This window comes from Lycorma delicatula, chromosome 3 (assembly GCF_047948215.1).
Source record: "Lycorma delicatula isolate Av1 chromosome 3, ASM4794821v1, whole genome shotgun sequence".
NCBI lineage: Eukaryota > Metazoa > Arthropoda > Insecta > Hemiptera > Fulgoridae > Lycorma > Lycorma delicatula.
In genome coordinates, this window is record NC_134457.1 from 117343205 (window position 1) to 117365152 (window position 21948).

Here is a 21948-nt window from a genome sequence, read left to right on the forward strand (position 1 = left end):
TATATACAGATACATGCAAATAAATAGGGAAGACACATTTTTACTTTACTTATTACTACTGCTTATTACTACAGTAAAATATGGTTAGTATTTCTTGTTTGAAACAGACTGTATCAATTACATATTTGAATGGATACATTTCTAATTTAATAAAACAAAACAAGTAACAGGAAACCACAGTTAGTTTATTAAAAAAAACAATGGTGAGCATAAGAATTGAGGTAACATGTAATATTTACATAAATCTCTGTTAACTAAGTAGAATTTTCATTGATCTCTTGACAAAGAGGATCTTTAATTATTTTATAATTTTGATTGTGGTTTGTCATTAAAAAAAAAATCCCAGCAAAATTCTGTTTCTGGCTTACTTTATTTCATGATTTAAGATAAGAAGCCATCATGTATTAAAAAAAATTATTATTTTACCAATAACAATTTCAATTTTTAAGATAATGATTGTCAATCATTTTTAAGTAGCTTGTCAATTGAAAAAAATTGAGAACGTCATGTAAGTAGTAACAGAATGAAGCATCTACAGTTTTCTCTTTGTATATATTTAAAAGGAAATCACTCATCAAAGTTTTATTGTTACCTTAATACCAAATTTCCACATCAGGTTAGCAACTTCAATAATATTTACTAAATGCTATTACATTTTTCTTACAGTATTGATTTAATTATAACATTTAATTTAATAGGTATAATTATTTACTAAATTATTTTTCATTTCATTTCTTTTTTATTTTATTCCAAACTATAATTCGGTATTACTGGGTTGGAATTTCAGCAAAGATATTATCTAATGCCAATACATGGTTATTTTTGCATCAAATTTCAGGTATACTTTTTAACTGTTAGTTAATGCAGAAAAAGAAAATTTGCTTTAAATTAATAATTAAGATTTCAGAATTACTCCAATTATTATGTATTTAAGAATTTTTTAAAGATTTAATGTATTTTAGGTATTTAAGAATTTTAATTATATAAGTAGTATAAATACTACTTTAAGTAGTAATTAAGTAGTATTTATACTACTTATTATATAATTAAAATTCATAAATACCTAAAAAGTTAATAATTAAGATTACACACAAATGAATTTATTATCATAATTGACATTAAGGAAGTACAAAAAAGTTTATTATTGATGTTATTTCCCATTTTTAACATAAATAAAATTTTTAATTGTTGGTTAATTAACTTAGTTGTATGACATTACATTTAACATGAAATGTTATTAAGTATTTAACGTTTGTTTAATAGACTGTATTTGTCAGATTTATTCTGTTAAGAATTGCATTTTTTAATTAATAACTAACTATATAATGGATTATGAAATGTTTAAAAATTATTTGCAGTTATCATTTTTTCACCTGTAGTAGAACACAAAAGAGACATGTAATTCAAGAACAATGTTCTTCAAGTCTGCTTGTTGCTGTTCTGAATATGTGTACTAGAATGAAGTAAAATTCTTTGAGTATACTAATGTTAAATTGCTTTACCATCATTGTCCCACTTGTAATATTTTTTTGTAGTTTGTCATATCTTTGCCATTGACTTAAATTTTAGGTGTAATCTAAAAAAGGTTGGTTGTTCTTTGCACAAATTAGTTTATGGCAACAATTTTCTACAGGTTTGATAAAAACTTTCGTATCTGTGTCAAACGTATTTTTCTAAGCAAATTAATATTATTGATTATTCTAAATTTTCACTGATTTAGGAAAATGAGATTTCTGCTGATAACAGTTCTTGCTCCAGTGATTGTATTGGCACGGCCAGAAAATGAGTTAGCCAATCCATTTAAAAGTGCAGGTAAATGGATAGACATTATTAACAATGATCCTCATTCAACATGGAAGGTAAGTCAGATTAATGAATTAAAACATTAGAAAAAATATGTGTTACAACTTGTACATACATCAATTACACAATTGTATATTAAACAGTTTTTATTAATAAATAATTAAAAACTTATTTCCTAAATAAAAAAACAAATAAAGTTTCCAAATGATGGGATTTACTCAGTGAGTGGTCTTTAAATTGAAGTATGATGAATTCTTGTAAAAGATTTCCTCATAAAAAAATTATGTTACATTTAATAACATTACAATTTTTTTTTTAAATTACTTGCGTGAAGGTAAATTTTAAATATTTTAATAGAATACTAATCTTTCTTCAGATCTTTTTGATTTATTGCAATCTGTTGTGAAATATTAAATAAATAATATTGTGAAATAATAAATTGCAATATTCTACTATTTCTGTTGGTATCTAACAGTATAGACAACTTTTTTTTTATTGCAGATTTTATAAGCTTAGAAAATATAGTGAATGGAAGCATTTTTTAAACACTGTAATAAATGATTTAATTTGTTTCTTTATTTTTATAGAATTAGAAATTCAGCGAGTCAATGCAATTTTTATTCACTTGATCTTATTCAGCTGGATCTGATTTAACAAAAATAACTTTGTCTATAAAAATTATGAGATTTTACTAACAGAATCTAGGAATTAAAATTAAATATTGTATCATATCAAGGAATCATTTTTTTGTAGGTTAAAAACACAGTAAAAAAATGAACTTTGTCGTAGGGGTATGTGTAATGGGTTTAAATGTACAGTCAGTATTGCTGCATAACCTTCAGTGGATTTATTTTATGACAAATTTAATCAATACTATCCTTGATTAGTTGCTTTCTACATCCTTACGAATCCTTTTTTTATAGCTTTTCATCCATATGTCAAAAATAGTATTTATGAAATTGTGTTTTGCCAGCAATATACATATTTTGAAGAATTTTATTTAAAATTAATGTTCAAATTTAGAATTATAGTTGTCTTTCAAAAAATATCAGCTGAAGGAAACAATGTATTTTTTTATTTTAATGTAATAATTAACTTTTATTAATAATTTAAATCTCTAAAATAAAATACTTTCATTATAAAATATGATTTATGAATTTATTTATTATTTAACCCATTCAAGAATAGTAGAATATTCATTTAATTATATTATACTAGTTATTAAAATGTAATAATATTTCAGCATTTTTATGTTTATTGACAATTTTTATGTCTTTTATGTTTATTGACAATTTGGTTTGCAGTTTTAAAAGGATCAGAACCATTTTTCTTTAGTCGATCAGATGTAATTATTACATGTAAATTAACAAAGTCTTCCTTTTATTTCAGGCAGGTCAGAATTTTGATCCCAGTCTACCAAAATCGTATGTAAGTAAATTGCTTGGTGTGAAAGAATTGAAAAATGGTAAATCGAAACTTCCTCTTGGAGCACCAATCACTGATATTGATGACAAAAAGCTACCAGAAACATTTGATGCTCGAAAGAAGTGGAAAAAATGCAAATCTCTTCAACAGATAAGAGATCAAGGAGATTGTGGTTCTTGCTGGGTAATTTACTCTTTTCATTTACAACATGATTAGCTTTTATTTCTCAACAAAAAAAAATATTTTATCAGGTTATGTTAACTGATTATCTGCAAACAATTTTTACTGAATAATATTTTCAGTATCATTAAAATAAACTTGTATTTTATCCATTTTGGAATCATCAGTCACTGGACTATCTTAATCTCAACTAATCTTACTAAACCTTACTTATGTTACTAAATCTTACACCTTCAAAAATCTGTTTACAAATTCATATGGTTATCTACCTGCATAATTATTATCTATTATTACAGCTATCTGTTACCACTAAAACAAAAGTTAAACGTATTAGTGGATGGATGACCAACCTAGTTTGTTCCTTTGTATGATTTACCCGCAAATTCCCTTCCTAGCAATATCTTCTAATATTTGTATTACGAGCTCTTTAATTCATATATATATTAATCCACTAATTTTCATCATACCTAGTAAATATTTTGAAAAAAATCTTCTTCTAATTTTTAGTTACCAAATTATACCATGATAAGGTAAGATCTTGCTTTCCAGTGGGATTTTTTGGGGACGAAAAATGCTATCAAGTACTGACTTTAGGAAAAGGCAAAGTTCTAAGAAGTAAACAAATGAACTGCGTAAGGGTAAATTATTTATAAAAATAATTCAGGAAGATTAAGGAAAAATAGTATCCATTACTGTGGTGGGTTTACTGGATGAAAATCTGGCAGTGTTAGCTACAAGTGTTCACATTCAAAAAAATGTACACAACAATCTTCAGCAACATGTTGTCATCAACAATATGTTGTTCAACAAAAGTACAACAACCTTCATCACGATAATTGCGATGATGATAAAAAAATCTCAAAAAAAAAATGTAATGCAGATAACTATAAAATAGTAAACATTTCCTTTATTTTTACCAACAATTTTTTTTTTAACACTGTTCTCAAAATCAAATAAACGGTTCTGTATGTGTTCATTTTGAGCTTCTGAATAATTTAAGTTTGAATAAAACTTATTAAACTTAGGACGATTTAAGTTATGATAAATTTTGAAACTTAAATCATAATAAATGGAATAATATAAACAGTGGGTTTTTTTTGGGGGGGACGAAAAACACTTCCATGATATCATCACCTAGAATATAAACAGTGGTAAAAACATTTTTGCAGTAACATTTTTATATAAAGGCTACATGCTTTGCAAATTGGGCACACTGCTAAAGGGCAAAGGGTGATATTAAGGTGATTACAGCATTCTTCAAAATGATGACAAAATCAATAATATTCTTATGAATACCTCTCAAAAGGAACTAATTTCATATCCTTTAAACCTTTTCAACAGAAATTAGGGTGCATGTGGCAACACTAAATTAGTTATGTTGTTAATTTTTTATTTATGTTGTTTATTATTGTTATGTTGTAAATTATTTTTATTGTTTACAATATGTTGTATGCAAGTTAATAAGGAAGAGATGTTGCAGAAAAAAGATAAAAATTTTGTGGAGGTTGGTGTATTCACCCCAATAAGTGATATGAAAATATGGTACAGAAAGAAGAACAAGTACGTAGTATATAGTACATAGAAAATATATAGTACATAGTAAATGGATCAGCCGGGTACTAGTGGTACCCGGACTGAAAGAAAACGATCATTATCAACAAAACGGTTGTTGGCGGATCTACAAAATGATGCGGATTCACAGGGTGATGTGGAAGATGAAGTTTCTCTATTTTCAGACTCGACAGAATCTTCAGAAGAAGAAACTGACGTTAATTATTTCTCAGTCAGTGATCGTACCACAAATGAGAATGTAAATAATGTTTTCAATGCTTCTGATAATATATGGCATGAGGTTGATGAAACAATATTACCATCATACATTACGTTTAGTGGAGAAGAACGTTACAATGAAGAAAACTACTCAGACGACAAAAATCAAATTAATGTTTTCGATTTGTACAAGAGGTTTATGGACGATGATGTTTTGAAACTGATTGTGCTACAGACTAACAAGAATCATGCTAATTTTCAATTGAGAACCAAAACGAGACGTTCATATAGAGTTTCTAAGTGGATTGATACAAATGAAACTGAAATGAAACAGTTTTTTGCATTATTAATTTACATGGGTATAGTAAAGTTTCCTAAAATTAGTGATTACTGGAGTACCAACATTTTGTTCAGAAATTCCATTGCCCCTAAAGTAATGAGCTGCAACATGTTTCAGATATTATTGAGATTCGTACATTTTGCAGATCAAGAACTTGTAAATAAAGATGACAGGTTATATAAAATTAGAGATATAATTGATTTGATACAAAGTTTTACGTACAATATTGTTCCGGTGAGATGTTAGCTGTTGAAGAAACAATGATCCCTTTTCGAGGACGATTATTTTTTCGCCAGTATATTCCTAATAAAAGTCATAAATATGGAGTTAAATTATTCAAATTGTGTAATCCTCTGGGTTATACTCTGCAAGTGTCGGTGTACTGTGGTCGGTCTGACGACAAAACAGGGAGCGTTACTGAAAACATTGTAATGCAGCTGGCAGAAAAGTACCTTCAAGAAGGAAGAATTGTGATAACTGACAATTTTTACACGTCTGTTCCACTTTCTAGTAAATTGCTTCAACAAAATACACATTTATTAGGAACTTTAAGAAAAAATGGAAAGTACTCACCTGAAGACGTAATGCTGCAGAAAATAAAAAGTGGCGATATTGTAGGTAAGCAAAACAGCAAAGGTGTCGTTGGGAAATGGAAGGACAAACGGGAAGTTCATTTTCTTTCAACTAAACATACATTAGAAGTGAGTGAAACTGGACGTTGTAACCGAAAAGGTGAAGTTATAATGAAGCCGTTGGCTATTCAAGACTACAACAAAGGGAAACAAGGTGTTGACCTATCTGACCAAATGTCCAGCTACTATACTCCTCTACGGAAGACAATCCGGTGGTACCATAAGGTAGTGTTCAAATTGCTTTTGAGCACAGCTGTTGTGAATTCGTGGATAATTTTTAAACACTTCCATTAGAAACAAATTGAAATCAACGAATTCAGAGAACAATTGGTCCTTGAAATGTTGGGCATCGATAAAGATGGAAATCCTTTGCAACAGCATGTAAACATACAATCATTATCTGATCAACATAAATTACTTACCACTACAGTTTCAGACAACAATAACAGGAAGATTAGACGATGTTGTAAAATGTGTTACGCAGAAGCATCTAAGAAAGCACAAGCTGTTGCTCAAAAAACTGTTAAACTTATTTCGACAGTGCATTGTATGTGACATATATATGTGTGTAAATTGTTTTATGTACAAACATAAGAAACAATCATTAGGTTCACCATTGTAAAATTTCACCGTTGTAAACAAAAATAAAATATTTGTGAATAGCGCCGGTGATCTCACGGCCCTGTGATTATTTAGTATTGTTTAATGGCCGTGAGGATCACCGGTGATCTCACATTTTTTTCATAAATTTTGGGTTTTTCATTGTATTTATACCTATATATGTATGATATACAACACTATTAGTAGTAATACTAATAGTATATCGTTTATCCCCTTGGGGAATGTTTCTTGTTATACATTGCGGCAGCCAACGTGTTTAACAAAAAAATGTGATTTTTAAAGCAGTTTGTAAAAACATTCGGCCCAATTACAGACTTATAGGATTCAAGAAGTAATTAAGAATTCCTGATTTTTTTTTTAATATTAGGTTTAAAGAAACACCCTAGACAGAATATTTCTTATGGAAAGGAAAGCACAAGGTTACAATCTTTGTGTGATATTATTGAGAGGAAGGTGTGAGTATTTTTTGGTTACTGTAGGATTTTGCCCAGAATTAGGTCAGTTTGTTTGCAAGAGAAATATTATTAGAAAACTAATAGACTAATAAGAATAAACTATTAGACTAATAAGAAGAGTGGTTAAACTTGGTAAAATATGTTCAGGAGGCGACTGTATGTAGGAAATTATAGACTGATGAATGTAACTATTGAAATCAATATTTAAACTTATTTATGTTTTTAATTAGTTATTTTTTTCAGTCACACACCTGGCAAGTGATCTTGCTGGCCATGTCTATAACAGCTTTTAATTATACTTTATCTTTTTCTTAAAAAAAAGAGGGCTTCATTTAATCACAATGAATTTGAATTTTGCAACTATCATACACACAATACAAATTGTTTAGATAGTTGACTCAATTGTTTCAGTGAAGTTGGGTGATATATAAAGGCCGATAGCATTACCTTACAACATGGATACATACCTGCTAGCCTCTTAATCTATAGAACAGAAATATACACAAGTATATAGAAATATATTCACTCATTTTAAAATATTCACAATTTTTTTTAACAATATTAAAATGATCTGTTTCTAAAATATATGGAATAATTTTTTCAGATCTTCTATTAAGTAGTTCTTTTAGTAATGGTACTGCAACATTACAAGAATAATTTTCTGAGTTTGTAAAATGTGATCATATCAAGGGTAATTTCCCTAAATTATAGCCGTAGATGATGATTTGATTTTTTGTGGAGGTGTTCAGCTTTGAAAATTGATGACAGTTAAATTAGTTCACAAGGACTTCATGAAATCCTTGTGAACTAGTTTAACTGTGAAAAAGAATATTTTTTTCTTGGTTTTATTATATTTTCTACTGCAGTGTGCAGAAATATGCAGCATTATAAAGATATTAATATTGTGGTAGCCTGTGTATGAAGTTTGCTATTTTGATTTCTTTTGGTTACTCTTTTCCTTTTCTTAAATATTTTGTATTTTAAGTAAATAAACGTCTTATTACTTTCTAGATTAAATGATTGTTTTAACTTGTTTACAATATGTGAAATTTAGATTGAAGGGAAAAATAGACCTTATTATGTATAAATTTAAATAAATTTTTATTTATTTATTCATTCACCCATTAATAGTCTGTTGCCCAGTTCAACTTCTTTTCCATTAATTTTTGATAACAAAAAAATTAATTTTGCAGAATGGGAAAAATCCTGAGCATGACCAATTTAGAACCAAAATCTTCCAAATGAAAGTCAGTGTTGGTAGTACTCTGCCTTTAGGGTTGACAAAGTGAAAACTCCACCCCACCTTTACCTTCAATTTTTTTCTTTTCTTGTATTTAAAATCGTCATGGTCATGAGCCTTATCTTCATTAGTTTTTTTTAGTGATGTCAGTTCTATGTGAAGTTGATTTCATTTTTTTGATGCTTTGTTTATTCCTGTCTTTTCTATGCGTTCTGTATTCTATAAGTTACTCGTAATGCTTATATTTCTTAAACATTTTAAATGATAAATCGAAGTTAATGTTTTTTTTTTACCAATTAAAGAATATTTACTGGTTGGAACTTGATTTTATATATATTAGCAGTGTTATATCAGGGAACTCACCAGATTGATCTAGTGATGAACTCGTCATTACAAATCAGCTGATTTCAATGACAAGAGTTTTAAGGTTCAAATACTATTAAAGGCAGTTACTTTTATATGGGTTTGAATAATACATCATGGATACTGGTGTTCTTTTGTTGGTTGGGTTTCAATTAACCACATATCTTAGGAATGGCCGACCTGAGACTATACAAGATTACACTCATTTACATTCATACATGTCATCCTCATTCATCCTGTGAAGTAATACATTATGGTGACTGTGGTGGCTAAAGAGAAAAAAGAGAGAATGTTATATCAGGAGAGAACAAAAGTATATATTATGATATAATAAATTTGTGTGGAAATAATGAGCAGTCACAATCATCCTCATCTTTTACATCACTTCTCTTTTTTTGGCAAAAATTTCACTGCAGTACCTATAACAAAAAAAACTTGGCAAAAATTCATTTAAACTTTCTTGGAAAATGACCTGAGATAACACTTTTTATTCTGTTTAACCTCCGGAACAACTATAAGGTATTAGTTCAGAGGATGAATGAGAATGATAAGTATGAATTTAAATGAAGTGTAGTCTTGTACAGTCTCAGGTTGACCATTCCTGAGATGTGTCATTAATTGAAACCCAACCACCAAAAACCACTTGTATCTACTTGCTAGTATTCAAGTCCTATAAAAGTAACTGCCTTTACTTGAATTTGAACCTAAGAACTCTCAACTTCAAAATCAGCTGATTTATGATAACAACCTTTACTACTAGACCGACCCAGTGGGGTACCTGAGATAACATTTGGCACCATCTATCTATCACCTCTTTGAAACATTGACTTCAAACTTTAACATCATCAATGCAGCTTGTCTAGAAATCACCATGCCAAACATGAAGATTTTGTTCCAGCTAATTCTCATTTATATAAAATAAGATGCTAACAAATACACACACACACACACACACACACACACACACACACACACACACACACACACACACACACACACTTCATAATTAAAATATGTACGAAGAGGGAGTTTTGTCCCTGTTTTTATTTCTTTTTTTGTATTTTTTCAGTTTAACAAAACTAAAAATGAAAAGGTGATTTCTGGTATGTTTATTACTTTTTTCTTTGTTATAAGAAAATATACAGTAATAGTCAGTCAGGTAAAAATTTGTTTGGGGAGGAGGAAGAACACAAATCATACAGATAGTTTAATTATTATATGTAATTATTTAAATAATAAGTTAATTACAGTACATTTTTTTTGTTACAGGCAGTGGGTGCAGCATCTGCATTTACTGATAGATTGTGTATTGCTACTAATGGAAAGTTCAATGGACATTTATCTGCTGAAGAGTTGATGGATTGTTGTAGTGACTGTGGAGACGGCTGTTTTGGTGGTTATCCAGAAGAAGCCTGGACGCATTTTAGCACTTATGGAATTGTCTCTGGAGGAGATTTCAACTCAAGCGAAGTAAATACATTGATTTTATTTATTATTTTGTAGGATAATTTCACTTATGGTTCAAAAAATTTACTCTTCCATTTGTTTTTTATTGTGTATGGAAAGATGTTTCACATATTTTATTTTATTTTTCATACCATTTAAGAAAAGATGAATTATTCATCTTTTAATGGTATGTATGAATAAAATTGTCCTGACTGCTATATTATATAGGTTAAAAAGATTTATGAAATATCAAAGACAAACTTTACAAAAAGCAAATGAAAGACCTTACAAATATATAAATCCAATCTAGCTGTGCATTATTTAAAATCAATCATACATTTATTGTAAAAAGAGATACAAAATTATTAAAAAGATTTAATAAGAGAACAAACATGAATTTTTGTGAATATATGTTTATCTACCAATATTGTTAAGAGGAATATTACTTAATGAGTAAAAAATGTGTAACTCTTCTCATAAGTTATTTAAAATGCTTTTAATCTTGATTTAATCTTTTTAAAGAAGAAATTATTCTAATATAATTTAATTTAAAAGTAGTTAATTTTAATATGGAAGAGGTATAGTAGAAATAAACAAAAAATTACATGTGCTGTACATCTATTAGTTTTAATAACAAAAAACTGTTATTTTTTAAATTTACGAATAATCAATCAATATACTTACAATTTAAAGTAAAGTAGTATTATTAATGTTACCCTGATACACGATTTAAAATGAAAATTCTAGATTTTCAATGACATACTGCCCAATAATATTTTACATAACAAATTTATTAAAAAAATAGTTCTGCAAAAAAATGTCAATATGGTATATTTAAAAAATATATTTTAATAAATAAAAATATGTATCTTACGATATGTGGAAAATGTCAGACATAATAAAATCCAAATAACTCTAAACTAAAACCCCATTTCATCTTTAATTTCTTTTTATTTCTTAAGAGATATTAAAAGTTTTTTCTATAAATGTGTTACACAATTTTGTCAGCTAGTATTGATAAACCACTCATCTCAGGAATGGTTGACCTGAGTCTGTGCAAGACTACACTTCAGTTAAATTCATACATATTATCCTCATTCATCCTTTGAAGTAAAACCTGACAGTGGTTCGGGAGGCTAAACAGAAAAAGAGAGAGAGAGAATAGTAGCCTCTTCCATCAGCAGATTATAGGTAAATGGGAAAATTGTCAAACTTAATATATATAATTTAGATAAAAGTTATTAAAAGTCAATTACTTTTAATAACATTTTAATTACTTTGTCTTTGACATATTTTTTTAATGTTATTTAGTTCTAATACCCAAATACTCGTAAAATAAAGATAACTTGTTCAAGAGTGATGTCTAAAAAGACAGATAATTACGTTTTTTTTTTTTTCATTTGTATGCAAAGTCAAAAATATACTTTTGTTTGATTTTAAAATAAATACATTTTTTTTTTTAGGGTTGTCAGCCATATTCAAAACAGCCATGTGAACATCATGTAGAAGGACCAAGACCAAAGTGCTCTTCCTTAGATCCAATGTTTACTCCAGAATGCAGTAGTAAATGCACCAACTCAAAGTATACAACACCATTTGACAAGGATCATAAAAAAGGTAAGAATTTATAGCATGAATTGTGATTCAGTTTTAAATGATTGTGTTAGTTAAATAAATTTTCAAAGTTTATCGAACCAAATATACTCAATAACAGAGTCAGTACTTAATGAGTTTGCTTGTTGATTTTATTATGAGAATTGAACCAAGCATTCATTGTTCTTATAATCATGATTGTTTTTAATCTCTCAAGTCATCTTTTAGAAGTTTATTCAAACTAACATAGCACATATCTAAATCATACCTTTTAACAATTTAATGATATTACAAAAAATTTAATATTGCAAAATCTTTTTTCTAATATTTCTATTCAATGCGTTATTTTACTTTTGGTTTTCCAAAAGAAGGAACACTGCAATGAATCTGCGATTAGTTCATTTATAATTGCAACTTGTTCTTAATCTGTATTCATCTTAGGATCTTCTTGTTTATTAAATTGTTCATGTGAAAATATATATATATATAAAATCCAACTTCATCCACTTAAGTACAGAAATTAAAAAGTAAATAAAATGACACCTTATTTTTTTATAACTTTACAATAGCACTTTTGTGGCAACCTACATCTTCAGTTGTAATTTTAGTTTATTTAATTTTTATATGAAACTACATATTAAACTTAAAGATATTTAAAATATATGTAAAGATTTTTTGATAATATATGTAATTTCATTTTTTTATCAATTTAAAATTAAAAATTAAGAATTAAAATTACTAATTTTTAAAAAATGACAATTTAAAACAATTTTTTTTAAATATATAAAAAAATTAAATTTTACTTCAATTTTAAATTAAATTTAACTTCAGAATTGATAAGTTAATATATATAAAATAATAAATATGATAAAATATACTGTGTCTTGGCTGGCCAATATTAAAATAAAAAAATTAAAATTTTTAAAAAACTTCTCATATTTTAATTCTTAATTTTCAATTTAAATTACATAAAAAAATATATTACATATATTATCAAAAAATATTTATGTATATTTTAAATGACTTTGAGTTTAATATGTAGTTTGATATAAAAATAAAAAACAAAAAAAATTACAACTGAAGATGTGGGTTGTCACTAAAGCACTATTAGAAGTTATGAAAAAATGAGATAAGTATCATCTTATTTACTTTTTAATTTCTGTACTTAGGTGGATAAAGTTGGATTATATATATAATATATTAGTACAGAGGGATATGGATCTAGAAAAAATTGACTTTAAAAAAAAAATATATATATATATATATATCGTCGTCGATTGGCTTTGACAGCCCGTTTTAATTGCTAACCTTATAGTAGCCTTGAGAATGGCTGTTGAATGGCTTCGACGGTTCATATTTCATAACCTTGTGGTGGCCCTGAAAAGGGCCGTTTTTTGCGTTAGCTCTGAGAAGAGCTGTTGGGTCCGGAAGCTATTCTCCAACGAAGTCAAGAAGTTGCGGCTCGTCCATTGAAGTCCGACCGGGCTTTCCCTCAGCGGCAGTTGGGTTCCCCCTACAGCGTGGCAGTGGTGGCCCCCAGAGTCCGGCAGTGTCAGGTCGGCGTAGGCCATCCTTTGCCAGCGGGGCCGAGGTGGCTCTCCCTGAGTGATCCCACGCTGGGCCAGCTGCTGCTGCCGTGTCCGCCGGCCAGGGCGAAGTCCTGAAGTCCAGCAAGCTGGAGCTGGAGCGGGAAGGTAGCGTCCGCATCCAGCGACTCCCTCGGGGGCCGACCAGGCCTGCTGTTCCGGCGGGGATGTTGGCATTCCCTTGGAGGTCCCATGTTGAGCCGGCCAGAGTAGTTCTTCTGTCTTCTTCTTCTTGGTCTTCTCCAGGTGATAGTCAACGACGAATTGAATTCACTCTCATGGTGCACGCTCTTTTATTGGTGCCTGAGAGTGGTGGAGCTGCAGAACCGCTATGGTGGGAGAACTGCACGGTGGGAATGAAGCTTGTATCACCGCATCCATATACTGTGCATCAGTTTACATCTGAATTTTTATACCGTGTTTGGTTGCCAATATTAAATTAGGTATATAGTGATAAAAATATATATTTATATGTATCTTTTGAAAATTCAAATAATTCATCAACATATGGCAGTGGAATTGTGTTGTTCATTTTTTTAGGTTTAATCTGTTACTGTGTTTTGGTGGTTAAGCTTTAAATATATATATATATATGTGTTTTTTTTTATATATATAAAAAGGTACTTTTTATTAAACAACATCTGTATTCAGATTAAATTGTATGTTTCTGCAAATTAATTTGAACACAGATGTTATTTAATAAGAAGTACCTTTACTTAGAAAAAAAACATACCTGTAAAATTTGTAAGTACCTAGTAATTAGTATTTTCTCCTTAATTCTTTATCACTTCACATACGCAATTTGTCATCGATTCAACAACAGTACTTAAACATTCTTTTTTATTTCTTCTTTATGAAACAATACAGATTTTGGTTCAATGAGGTCAGTTTTTGTGACACAATTCATTTTTGAGTAGTTTTTTGATAACTGCCCAAAGATTTTCAATTGGGTTTAAGTCTGGGTGCTGCCTAGCCACAGGAATATTGTAATTTTTGCTCTTTGAAAGATTTTCCCCTTTTTTGGTAATATAGCATGGCGCCAAATCATGCTGGAAGACTCCGTTGCTTTGTGGGAATTTTGTTTAGGTCATAAATAGTGAGTTACAGCCATATATTCAGGTAGATAAATACATACAGAGATTCATGCATAAGCATTACTTTTCATAATTTTACTAAAAATAAAATAGTGATCTTTAATTGTAAATACAGAAGATAAAAATATTTGAAGCAAATTCCAGAGTGCATTCTAGCTGGAAGTGTTTTCTTAAAACACACACTTTTTACCAGTAAACATATATGAATATACATGAATTTTTGCTTATTATTTCCAGCAACAGACTTATTTTAAGTAATTTTGATAAATAACTCATAATATCTAAATAAATTAATGATTGTGTTTTTTCCTATCTTACAGTCAAATCTGTTTACACCGTGAGTTCAACTGAAACAGCTATTATGAAAGAAATATATAAGTATGGACCTGTTGAAGCTGCTTTCAGTGTGTACAGTGATTTTTTCTCTTATAAGAGTGGTATGTATGTTTAAAATATTTACTGTTATTATCAACATATAATGAAACTGTAAGTAGTGAATTGTGGGCATATTCTGTCTTCAGTTCGGTATTCTATATCAATCCTTTGAGATGAATCCAAGTAAATATTATTGCAATTTCTCTTCTACTTCTAAGATTTTTTTTGTTTTAAATTATTTTTAGCATGTTCATTTATTATTTACCTAATTTCTGAATATCATTAACTTATCATGCTTCCATATAGCTCATAGACAGATTTAGTTTGAATTTGTACCTATGCATATTTATTATTAAGTCCATATATTGCACATATACACAGAAACAATCGACATGTTACAATAATATTATTATATTGATTTCCATTGATTTTAATTATGTAGCTTTCTTGATAGTAAATTTCTGAAGAATATAGTAGGGTTGATGATGGTCAATAATTTCTCCAGTAAAGTGGTAGTATTTAGTATCACAGTTGTTTTTTATTCTACTGCATTTCAGAATTCTGCTGTAGTTGGCTTCCAACTCCTTCACACCACATGAAAACGTTTGTGATGTACTTTACAGGTGCAAGTCACTTTTGTGAATTAATTAATCAGATCATAATATAAACTGAATTTTATTTTTTATTATTTAAGTTCATTTTTAAGCAGTCATCAGTTTAAAAAGCTTTATGACAGTAAGTACAGACACAATAGATAAAATAAACTTCTGTATATCCTAGGCCCACATCTACTCAATAATCAACCTCAAAAATATCTTACTGAAAAAAAAAATTAATAAATGGAATAACCTTTAGGTCTATTTGTATGCAGGGTTTCTTATTTTTAGCTGTTGTTGTTGTTTATTTTAGAATATACATCAAATTTTGTGATATATACTGGGTACTTGTTAATAAGGTTGAAATTAAAAGTTTATTTAATGTATAACAATTTTGTGTACTGTTCTGAATGTATTTGTAAGGTATCAAGAACTGATTATGTATAAATGTACCCATGTGCTTGTGCATATAAGCACAATTTGAAATTAATATAATATACATATTCTGAAAGATCTACTGAAATTCCATATTTTCTACCAATTTTTAACAATTGAATGCAACTAAAAAATAATAATTTTATTTAAATAAAAATAATATCTGTTTGTATAAACATCAATACAAATTACATTATGAATATTAGTTCTGTAATTATTTACTTGCTTAAAAATTTGACTTCCATTTAATAGAATCTCTGCTGCAGATACATTTACAATAACATAAAATAAACAAAGAAGAATTAATTACAGTTTAGCTCTTAACACATATAGATAAGACACTTAAAATAGATATGCCACTTAGAATTTTTTCAAAACAGGTAAGCAAATCTGTAAAACATATGTAGTTCATGATGAGGCCCTTTGACATGATGGTGCAGGGAAAAAAGATGTTTTTGAAATGGCCAGTATTTGGCTGGTATGAATGAAAATGCAGTGCGAGCAGGGCCATTTCATTCCTTTGTTTATAGCATTTCACTTTCAGTCTGCATCATGAAAGTTAGATCATAGTGTTTTTGCATACAACTACTGTTTTTTTAAGAATGGTGTATCAGTGATACACACCATTCAGTTGAATAGTGTATCAGTCTGAGTTTCAGTGCAGATTTAACATTCACTGAATTACCCTGTTCACAGTTGTAATACAATATTATATTGGGTTAATAATGTTCGTTTAGGGTGCTCAACATCAATTCAACAGGAGAAAAAACTACCATATGCAAAACATACAATATGTACTCTGGAAAATGTGGATAAGGTTAGTTAGAACAGCATTGCTACCAAGACCAGGCTTTTCTGCTCAGATACATGCTGCTGAACTTCAAATCAGCAATCGATCAGTGAGGTGCATTTTACATGAAGAATTCCATTTTCACCCAACCAAGTTAGTTGTTGTGCAGGAGATGAAAGAAACAGATTGCACTCAGCGAATGAATTTTGCTCGCACTATGTTGTCACTTTATGAGGAAAATGAAAACACTGTCTTGTTGATGAGTGACGAAGTTCATTTTCATCATAATAGTGCAGTTAAGAAACAGAATTGTTGCTTCTGGGCTACTGGGAATTTTCGAGAAATCCATAAAACCAGTACATAGTCCAAAAGTTACAATTTGGTGCACGTTGGAGAAGAAATACGTCATTGGATCTTATGAACAAAATGGTAATAATGTTAATGCTGAATGATACATTGAGATGAAAAACATATTTTTTGTGTGGAGTAATGGAGAAGGTGGATTACTATTCAGTGGTGTGGTTTCAGTGGGTGGGGCGACATCTCACACAGCCCAATAATGGATATTCTTTGCCACTGTCTCCCAACCAAATCATGTCCAATTTGGTGATGTTGCGTGGTTCCCTTGGTCCCCAGATTATCAATGTGTGATTTTTTTATGGGGATACCTCAAGTTCTGCATCTAGGAGACTAAGCCTTTTTTATTAGATGGACAGTGTTCATCAACAAATCATCCAAATTGTCAGATACCTGCTAAGAAGAATGGAGGTTCTTCTTAAATACGCTTAAAATATTGTATAAACAAAAATGGGTACCATTTGAAAGATTTGTTTTTCCAAACATTAATATCATTAAATGCTATATAATAACAATTGTGTGTGTGTGCCAATAAACTTTTTCTCAAGCAATAACTGACAGTTTTGTGATTAACTAAAAACCACCATATTTCCCTTCTCCAGTCTGTATTTTAATTATTGTAAATCTTTTTTTCTTCAGGTGTATACCAACATAGCTCACAAAGCACATGGCAAGGTGGACATGCTGTAAAATTGATTGGATGGGGGAAAGAAAAAGGAGTCAAATACTGGCTAGTTCAAAATTCCTGGAATTCAGACTGGGGTGATAAAGGATTATTTAAAATTATTCGTGGGAATAATGAATGTGGTTTTGAATCAAGAATCAATGCTGGCCTTCCTTCAGTTTAATCCATTGATTTAGAAAATGTCATTAACTTTTTAAAGTAATAAAATTAATAGTGATTTGAAAATTTGGCCATTATTATTTATTTATTATATAACAGTAAAAGGTTGAATCAGCAACAATTACCCCTATAAAAATTATTTGGATTATAATGAATTTCATAGTGTTTGAAAAATGGTGTGCCTGAGAGCTCAAATTTGAAATCATTGGGTAAACCCTACCTCAGAGATATTTTGGTTGTAAAACTATAATAATTGTTCTAAAAAAACTTCTTAACAGCCCTTCTAGCCATACAATCCTCCCACAGCAGACAGAAAGAAGACATCCAGTGTGACAAACATATATTTGGGACAGTAGAAGAGTTTGATACTTTTGTATATTGTCCAGTTACTAAAGAGAATTCAAAAACTATTTAAAATAATTCATCTTAACAAAAATTTTAGAAGTCATAAATAAAATACTGTACAGTAATAAATAATATAAAATTAATTTTGGTAAGCAAAATATTACTTTACATATAGAAGAATTCTACTTATTTTTCCTTTGTAATTTCCTTTTTTCCTTTGTGATCCTATCACAGAAAGGATACACAAAGGTAAAATACCTTTGTGAATAAAAATACCGTTTTAGAGAAAAGATTCACATGTCATACTCATTAATGTTAGCTCTTATAAGACGTCTGGTAATAGGTGCGTAATCACTTACAATTCTAAGTTTTATATCTAACCCCAAGCACACGGCTCTCGGGCTAATATTCATAGGAATGATGCTCCAACTCTTAATATCTTTTGAAAAAAAATTGTCGCAAAATACCCAATATTTTATTAAATTATAAAGTATCAACTCTTTACATGACCTCAAAATCACAGTTTTTAAAAAAACGTTTTTTGATGAGAGGGAAAACTTTTTCCTTTTGGTTTTCCAATTAACTTGCAGATCAAAACCAGCATCATCACTTAAGCTTAAAGCTTGTGCGTGGGATATAGAAATTGAATTATTTAGTATATGAGAAAAATGCCATGCCTGACCAGGATTTAAACTCAGGACCTTCAGATGAAAGGCTGAGACATTACGATTTTGCCACAGTTATTAGTTGATTCAGAATAATTCCTCTATACAAGTAATAAATTTCCATTCAATGCTCTCAATCAATTCGGCTGTATAAGCACTTTTTTTTCCAAATTAGTGATGAAAGTTCAAGGTGGCTTTGGACAGAGATTAGTACTGCAAAGAGCAACTACCAATATTCCTAAAGTGAATGATCTACATCCTGATCCTCACAGGAGAAGGCAACCGTTTTGTAACGATCCCTTACAACACACCACCCCCTCCATTCCTAGCCTTTACTGGTGGAAAAGAAGAAGACTTTACTGGAAGGTGTCTTTTAGACCTTCTAAATATGATAAGAAAGGTGATAACTTGGACAATTTGTCCTGAAAACTTGATTTTCAGGGCAATGGAAAAAATTAAGAAACAAATTCACAAATTTAATGTTTTTAATGAAAACACACCATATCTTTCTACTTCTAGGAGTCTATATCCTCTCACATTGCAGCTCCATCACAGAGTTCTCTGCATATCTATTCTCATCTTAATAGGGATTATCACAGCTGACCAAAACTTGATGCCAAAACACCTATCTTGGCAAAGTTAGCACCCAGGTGGGCGCCTAGCCATTCGAGTTGCTATTCTATCTATACATCTGTAACAGCATCAGAATCCCTAACTCCTTTGTAGCACTAAGAATTTCAGGAAGCTAGCCACTATGTTCCATTCCCTTTCAGTTTTCCTATTAACTTGCAGATCAGAACCAGAATTGATCTTTGCAAGCTCTATAATTACTTTAGTATATTCAGATACAAACTTGGGGTAGACATACAAGACATGGTGCACATCATCAATTGTCCCCTACATTCCACACACAAACCTGAATTAATCAAACCAAATCTGGCCAACGTATCTCGAAAAGCATCATGCCCAGAAAGAAACTGTGTAACATGCCGATTGGGGGAAATCCACATACCAACCTGCATACTTCTCACATCAGGAAAAATACCATGCATACAAACTACCATCAGACGATTCAGTCCACCTGACTTGCCATAAATGGAAAACTTGGTCGTCTCTTTCTTCTTCTTGGGATAATGGCCACTGAAACATGCACTGAACCTCTGAAAAATTAAATTAGTTAAAAATTAATTAACTGGTTAAATTGGTTTAAATTAATTAAAAATTAAATTATTATAACTTACGTGAAGTAATTTATATCCATCATATTTGGTCAGCCTAGCGCATCCAATAGTTTATGGTGTAGGGTTTCCAAGGATTGTTTAATTTTAGAAGAAGTAACCTATGGGGGAAAGTAAGTTATGGTTCAATGGAACAAAGGGGTTCAGTTTTAATGATATTATCAAAAGAATCATCTATTCAACTTTTACTGGTAATATTTTTGTCTCTATTAACAAGTCTAAAAGACTGATGTTGGTAAAACTGTCAACATCCTCATCATAATAATTAATATTAACATCAGTAGTCTTGACTGTAGAACACTTTATGTTATACAGGGGTCATCATTTATAGTCCTCTTTTTCATGCATATCAAACAGTTATCGGAAGATTCTTAGTATGAATAGTACTCATCATTGCTAATTTGCAAGCAAGAAAAGTGGAATCTTAAACTACAAATAAACATTTCAAGAATTTCTGCTTACCAAGAAAGCACTTAGTGCACAAGGGTCACTGGTCGTTACATGATGGCATTGTTAAACTAAGTTAAAATCAATAAAGATATAACCTACAAACCAAATCAATAAAAAATAAAACATGAGAAACTCTAATACTCTAATATACTCTAATAATAAAAAATGTAGAAAAAAAAAATAATGAAATAGAAGGAAAAAATTCTAAGTATAATAAACTAACTTGATGGTTTAGAGTGGCAGGAATCTCTTCTTATCCTATTATACAGTTAAACTTAATGTATCCTAATATAATGTGTGCTTATTGAAGTCAGGTTTAATTTATGTAAATATTTATGTATAATTTGTAACTAGTTATACATAATTTATGTAAATATTTCAAGAATTTCCGGATACATATTATCATTGTGAAGGACAACCTTGAGGCTTCTTTTGGATGAATTTATTAACAGTCTCCAATCGGTACTTTCGTATGGAATGTTAAAAATCTATTATGGTTCTAGAATAGAATGTTAAAAAGTCTATTTGAAATAAATGTTAGAACTTAATAAACTACTTATTTATCTAAACTACTAATTACACTAATTTATTTACATTTGATATATGAGGGTTTTCATAGCATATCGAAGAGTCTCCCGTGAGGCGGCAGAGGTGCTGGCAGAACTCCTGCTCATAGATTTAATGAATGCGCTATGGAGAAGGATGAAGGATCTGGGGCATTTGTTACCAGATGGAAAGAAAAGAAGAATAAAAGAGATCACCACAAAAACCATCTAGATTTGGCAGGACCGGTAGGATTGGGGAACTAAAGGCAGCTGTCAGAAACTGTATGGCTCGGTGGGCTATGGCTCATGCAGTTCCTAGCAGGTCATGTGGTTACCGGTCGTATTTGCATCGTTTCAGGTTGGACCACTCAGACCTATACTCCCAGTTCGATGAAGAGGAGACCTCTCTCTACATATTTTATGAGTGTACAAGATTCAATGTGGAGCACACAGAAGTGCTGCATACACTGGGCCGAATAGATATGTTCAGATCTAAGGAGACACTGGAAATAATAATTAAGGAAGAGAAGGAATGGAGGGCTTTGAGGATTATGTTAAAAGTATGATGGCAAAGCTTCATGAGTACAAGGAGTTCCACAGGAAGTAGGAGGCGCCAGGTTGGACAGATCTGCAGCTGAGTGCCTCAGGGTCTATGTGAGTATGTGGGAGTCGCCTTGGTATGGTAAGGCTGTGAACACACCGCTCTTGTTGCCTGTGGGTGTGTTTTCTTGATCGAAGCAACAGATGGCTGCTATGGGTA

General features: G+C 30.1%; 1 protein-coding gene across 2 annotated transcripts; it reads left to right on the plus strand.

The window, feature by feature from the left end:
* Window positions 1–489: 489 nt before the first annotated feature.
* LOC142321928 (cathepsin B-like) lies at window positions 490–18011 on the plus strand. 2 transcript variants are annotated; one of them, XM_075360454.1, is made up of 7 exons: window positions 490–616; window positions 1721–1859; window positions 3193–3411; window positions 10099–10299; window positions 11739–11892; window positions 14869–14985; window positions 17741–18011. In XM_075360454.1, exons 2-7 carry the CDS (start codon window positions 1725–1727, stop codon window positions 17947–17949), a joined length of 1035 nt encoding a protein of 344 aa, XP_075216569.1. In that variant the 5' UTR covers window positions 490–616; window positions 1721–1724; the 3' UTR covers window positions 17950–18011. The 2 variants fall into 2 exon arrangements, with proteins under 2 accessions (XP_075216569.1, XP_075216568.1); XM_075360453.1 differs by lacking the exon at window positions 490–616 and adding an exon at window positions 717–838.
* Window positions 18012–21948: the final 3937 nt, after the last annotated feature.